This window comes from Crocuta crocuta, unplaced genomic scaffold, assembly GCF_008692635.1.
Source record: "Crocuta crocuta isolate KB4526 unplaced genomic scaffold, BGI_CrCroc_1.0 scaffold208, whole genome shotgun sequence".
NCBI classification, from domain to species: Eukaryota; Metazoa; Chordata; class Mammalia; order Carnivora; family Hyaenidae; genus Crocuta; species Crocuta crocuta.
The window spans coordinates 97,724-103,731 of record NW_027532596.1 but is presented as its reverse complement, the minus strand read 5'-3'; the positions used below and the strand labels follow the sequence as shown (position 1 = coordinate 103,731).

Sequence of the window (6,008 nt, the reverse complement as noted above, 5' to 3'; positions counted from 1 at the left end):
TTTCACTTAGGTCATGATCTCGCGGTTCGTGGATTCGAGCCCCGCGTCGGGCTCTGTGCTGACTGCCAGCTCCGAGCCTGGAGCCTGTTTCAGTCTGTGACTCCCTCTCTCTCTGACCCTCCCCTGCTCATGCTGTCTCTCTCTCTCTCTCCTAGAAATAAATAAAACATTTAAAAAAATTAAAAAAAAAAGTTTCAGTGGAGTGGGTGATTTAGGATAAAATTTGTAAAATTTTAGAGAGAGAAAGAGCTCATGTGTGCTCCACAAGTGAGAGAGGAGCAATGAGAATCTTCTTTTTTTTTTCTTTGTAGGTGTAGGGATTAGTGGCCTAGCTATTTTTTTTTTTACATATATTTATTTTTTAGAGACAGAGTGAGACAGAGAGTGAGCAGGGGAGGGGCAGAGAGAGAAGGAGACAAAGAATCCGAAGCAGGCTCCAGGTTCTGAGCTGTCAGCAAAGAGCCTGATATGGGGCTCGAACTCACGAACTGTGAGACCATGACCTGAGCCGAAGTAGGACACTTAACTGACTTGAGTCACCCAGGCTCCCCTAAATATTTATATTTATTTATTGAGAGAAGAAGGGGGAGTGACAGAGAGAGAATCCAAGCAGGCTCTGCTTAATCAGCGCAAAGCCCAATGTGGGTCTCAAACTCACATAGCATGAGATCATGACGGGAGCAGGAATCTGGAGTTGGACACGAAACTAACTGAGCCACTCAGGCACCCAGAGAGAGAGAGAGGGAGAATTTTTTTAAAAGTTTTTATTTATTTATTTTGAGAGAGCAAAATATTTGAGAGCAAATGGGGGAGGGACAGAAAGAGGGAGAGAGTCAGAGTACCAAGCAGGCTCTGCACTGTCAGTGCGGAGCCCAATGTGGGACTTAAACTCACAAACAATGAGATCATGACCTGAGCTGAAGTTGGACACTCAACCGACTGAGCCACCCAGTCGCCCCATGATAAAAATATTTTTAAAAAGTGCCTTAGTAGGGTAAATGAATCCAAAACAAATTTGAGAAACACTGATCCAAGTTCTTAGAGTAGATACAGGGTTTAATATAACTAGGACAGAGGCCTTTGGGGAACTAAATAGTGGTTTGTATTTGCATTGGGTTGATGGGAGTTGGGAAGTTTTTGATGGAGGTAGCAATTTCCCACTGTTTGGCTAGGTGTCTAGGGGAAAAGAAATAGTACATAGGGTCAAGTGTTCTGAAGGAGGGTGGGATTTGGGATTAAAATTGGTAAAAGAGAGGAATCAGAATGATAGAATACTAAACGGAAACTAGATTTGTGACTCTGTTGGGAAGAAATGGGATAATGGGATATTGCATAGTCATTCTGAGAAGTAGAGGGTTCCACAGAGTAAGGTTGTTCTGGATCTAAATTCGGCTCCGTATCTTGAGACTGTGAAGCTATTTTTGGAGAAAACATGGGAGGGAAGATGTGTTAAGGAAACAAAGTTTGGATTGATTTATAGCAGTGGGGAAGAAATTGCAGGGAGAGTTAATAAAGTTACCATAGACAGCTTTTCTTACTCATTTCAGACTGTGGGAAAGAGCAGCAAGATGCTGCAACACATTGACTATAGAATGCGATGTATCCTACAAGATGGCCGAATCTTCATTGGCACCTTTAAGGCTTTTGACAAGCATATGAACTTGATCCTCTGTGATTGCGATGAATTCAGGAAGATCAAGTAAGACCACTTTGGGTTTGGATAATGGAATATTGAGGGAGAGGATAATAGGAGTAAGAGATTATAGAGAGTAACTGAAGGAGGTAGGGAAGATATGGTAGGGTTAGTCTTTTGTCTAACCTCTTGGCCTCATTTCTGAAGATCAGAGACTCCCAGTTTTTTTAATGTTTGTTTATTTTTTAGAAAGACAGAGCATGAACAAGAAAGGGACAGAGAGAGAGGGAGACAGAATCTGAAGCAGGATCTAGCTGTCAACACAGATGTAGGCTTGAACTCATGAGATCATGAACTGAGCCAAAGTTGGATGCTTAACTGACTGAGCCACCCAGGCGCCCACAAAGTCTCCCAGTCTTGAAGTCATTGTATTTATACTGCTGTTTTAAGTTTGCAGACATAGTAATGAACTTAACTTGGAATAGAACTATACAGTATGAGCAGAGTGTCAAGTTATATTTATTTTAAAAAGTTAAGAAATATTAATAGGTTAAGTTCTGTAGCATTCCTTCAGAGGAAGGAATCTTATGAATAACAATTAACTCCTAAGGGTTGAGGAGTTAGGATATGATTAGAATACTCTAGGCCAGGTTTAACATTTGTTCATCCAGCCTCTGCATGCTCCTTGTTTTGTCAACTTGGTGTCAATTCCTAACCTTCTTTGCTTATTGTATTTGTGATTTGCCCGTTTAATTTCTAAAGGAATATTTTCTGTACTTATGCTTTACCATATTAGGCTTGGAGCTTCCTTTCACAGAGCACTACTGAGCCTCTGCAATAAGATCATAATAATTGGTGGATCTTAGTGGCATCCAACTTCCAGAAATTCAGTTGACTTTTCATTCAGAGTATTTGAGTTGGTATTTGTAGTATCTCTGTAAATTCAAGATGACGTTGTTTCTTATCATGGGGCAGAACTTATAAGGCATCACTGTTGACTCTTGGCTTGATTTAATTTATTGCCACAGTCTATGATATACTGTTCAGAAGTTTAATTTACGTACTTCACATAGGTTTTATTACATATGAAGAAAATGGTAGGTGATGCTCACCTTCACCTGCCTGTTTCTCTCAGGCAAATTTGAATAGAATTCATAACATATGCCACTTCATGTATTCTCAGTCTCCTTTATGCACAACAAGTATGATTATTTCAGAAATTCTAAGGGTGAATATTTCAAATGTTATTTTTTGTTTGTTTAAATAATCTTAACTTTTTACTGTAAATGAAAGAAACCCTTATGATATTGATAAATGCTAAAGGTATTTGATGACAGCGGTAGGCATATTAATTTCTGTTTAACATTTCTCACTAAGTTATAGGGATCATTTCACATGGATAATGCTTTAAATTGTACATTTTTCTCTGTGATAGTAAACAGGATTGTTGAATGATATTGTGTCAGTTGCTTTTAACTATGCATGTGGATTTTTGCTGTTGACAGTTGTGATTTTGTACAAGGTTTCTTTTTTATTTTTATCTTTTTAATTTTTATGGTGTCCCATGGTTATATAAGTGGTAAGGCCAGGGATACAAAACTGTCTGTAATCCAAAGCCTGTTCTGCTTTGTTTTTCTTTAACATTTGGTATGGCCTCATTGCCAGTAGTTCCCATTTTAGTTGTCTGTCACACAGGTTTGCTGAGTTAAAAAATGATTTAAAAGATTTACTTCCTATTTTAATATGAAAACAGTTTTTTAAAGTTTTAGCCACATCATTTGCATCTGTGTTTCATAAAGAAGAAATTAGTTTTGCTGTAGTAATAACATTAAGGGAACATTCTGGAAAATTTTGATTGGAAAAGAGCTTTAACATTTACCCTTAGGTCAGTGAGTCTAGTGTTTTTGTTTTTGCCTTTGTTTTGTCATAATTTAGTAACAACATGAATATATAGGCATCAATTATTGTCATGTGTACATGTTATTAAGGCAAACTGTAAATATTTTAGCGAATGATCCCTAGCTTATTTTACTAAAATTTACTTCTGCTTTACAGGCCAAAGAATGCAAAGCAGCCAGAGCGTGAAGAAAAGCGGGTTTTGGGTCTGGTGTTGCTACGTGGGGAGAACTTGGTTTCCATGACAGTGGAAGGACCACCCCCAAAAGACGTAAGGAGTTTAATGGGCAGGACAGAACATTGGTGTGGAAGGACATCATATTATTTGAGATGATGCTAAATCAAGGTACAATGAGGCACAATGAATAGTATACATTTGTAAAGTAAAATGTGCCCAACACTTAATGTCAGTTCTTACTTGTCTGTATTTGGAGATTAAGGACTTTCTGATGAATTATTCTGTGGGTTGGGTACTACCTAGATAAAGTTAAGAGTGGCTTATTTGTCTGTATTCATAAATTGACAGATGTACATTTAATCTGCTGAATGCCTCCAAGGTATACTTATCTAATGCTGTGAATATAGAACCTACTATAAGCTGGGTGGTAGGAAAAATGGTGGAAAACAGTGATCTTTTAGGAATAAGATTATTGATAGCTTTGGTAAATCATTTGATTTCAAACTAATTTTTCTTGTTTCAGACTGGCATTGCTCGGGTACCTCTTGCTGGAGCTGCAGGAGGTCCTGGGGTTGGCAGGGCAGCTGGCAGAGGAGTACCAGCTGGTGTACCAATTCCCCAGGCTCCTGCTGGATTAGCGGGCCCTGTCCGAGGGGTTGGGGGGCCATCCCAACAGGTGAGGAACTAGGAGGTTTTATATTATTGAGAGAAAGTGCCTAGAGGCAGAGTAGGTTTAAAAGCCTGAGTGCAAATCTTATACTATGTAAGCAGTATATGCTAATGAGGGTGCTTAAGGACAAATACACATTAAGAGGGGAAAAGATTAAAGAAAGCCACCTTGCTAAGAGTAATTTAACACTTTTGGTGAGTAAAGAGAAATATGGTTGGGTAAACCAGAATTGCGAAAATGTAAAGGGACTTAATAGATTAAAATAGGGCATGTTGGATTTAAAGGGGGAGGTTTTAGTGTGCCATGATTTTTTAAATGAAAACAATGGAAGAAGTAAAAAATTGCTATAATTATTTCATATTTAATAAGCTGTGGTATTCACCATTTATTTTGTATTTGAATAATGAGAGGATGTGCCTTACCTTTACTATATCTGACCATGCCTTCTCAGGTAATGACTCCACAGGGAAGAGGCACTGTAGCAGCTGCTGCAGTTGCTGCTACTGCTAGCATTGCTGGAGCCCCAACTCAGTATCCCCCAGGACGGGGGACCCCACCCACTCCTGTGGGACGAGCAACACCACCTCCAGGTAGGGAATCCATAAAGAAGTAAGATAATTTCGTTCTCAGGTATATATAGGTGTTGTTCTGTGAAAAGATTGTATCATCTTTAGAAGTGATAACTAAAAATACTATAAGAATATACTGAACAAAGAACCTCACTAGTTGCTTGGAATATATTTTCTTTTAAACAAAGGTCTTCAATGAAAAGCTTTGGAATCTTTAGTTGAGGATGGCTTATATGATAATGGTCCAGAGAATTGTTTAACTCTCTACTTAATATCTGGGTCCATTTCTTTAAGTATTATTTTGTATTTTTTTGGTGTATTATTAGCTGAGCTAATTTATGAGGTCTTTATTTCTGCCATTTTTCTTTTCTAGGCATTATGGCTCCTCCACCTGGAATGAGACCACCCATGGGCCCACCAATTGGGCTTCCCCCTGCTCGAGGGACGCCAATAGGCATGCCCCCTCCAGGAATGAGACCCCCTCCACCAGGAATTAGAGGTGAGTGGTTACACTTCTGCACAGTGGTGTCAGCCAGGCCCTTGAATATTTATATGATGTTTTCCTAACGGTTCCATGGAATTTTGCTTTTTTTTCCAGGTCCACCTCCCCCTGGAATGCGTCCACCAAGACCCTAGGATACTTACTGTTGATCCTTCTTACGTCACTTTTTTCCCTGCAATGTGTCTTGTGAAACTGTGTAGAGTGTTTGTGAGCCTTTGTTCCCTCTTTGCTGCATTAATATTAGCTAATAAAATGCACAGAGCAATTAAACTGCAAGGTACTGCTGTATGTTGTATATTTTTTTTGCCTATTGACTTTGTTGAGGTCAGAGTAAAGACTGGGATTTTTCTGGTCTTGAAGTTACTATGTATGGGTGAGGTGAATTCTGTTAAGCAATGCATTTAAATAATTTTCTCTTTAATTCTTAATATAAATGGTTGTGATACCTGATTAAGCTTCCTAACTTTCACTTTGTGCATTGACTGATATCAGTCAGTAACCTTGACACAAGAAAACTCTTGACCAGGGTTTACGTGACTGGGCTAAGACTTAACACATGG

The 6,008-nt window shown here is 38.9% G+C and overlaps 1 protein-coding gene across 1 annotated transcript in view; it reads left to right on the top strand.

The window, feature by feature from the left end:
* Positions 1 to 5,724, top strand: part of SNRPN (small nuclear ribonucleoprotein polypeptide N) — a 6,824-nt gene extending 1,100 nt beyond the window's left edge. The window contains exons 2-7 of the mRNA XM_077780089.1: positions 1,548 to 1,699; positions 3,689 to 3,800; positions 4,231 to 4,383; positions 4,829 to 4,967; positions 5,320 to 5,445; positions 5,545 to 5,724. Coding sequence (XP_077636215.1) covers positions 1,548 to 1,699; positions 3,689 to 3,800; positions 4,231 to 4,383; positions 4,829 to 4,967; positions 5,320 to 5,445; positions 5,545 to 5,582 — 720 coding nt within the window. The 3' untranslated portion in view covers positions 5,583 to 5,724. The remainder of the gene's footprint in view (positions 1 to 1,547; positions 1,700 to 3,688; positions 3,801 to 4,230; positions 4,384 to 4,828; positions 4,968 to 5,319; positions 5,446 to 5,544) is intronic.
* The last annotated feature ends 284 nt before the right edge of the window (positions 5,725 to 6,008 follow it).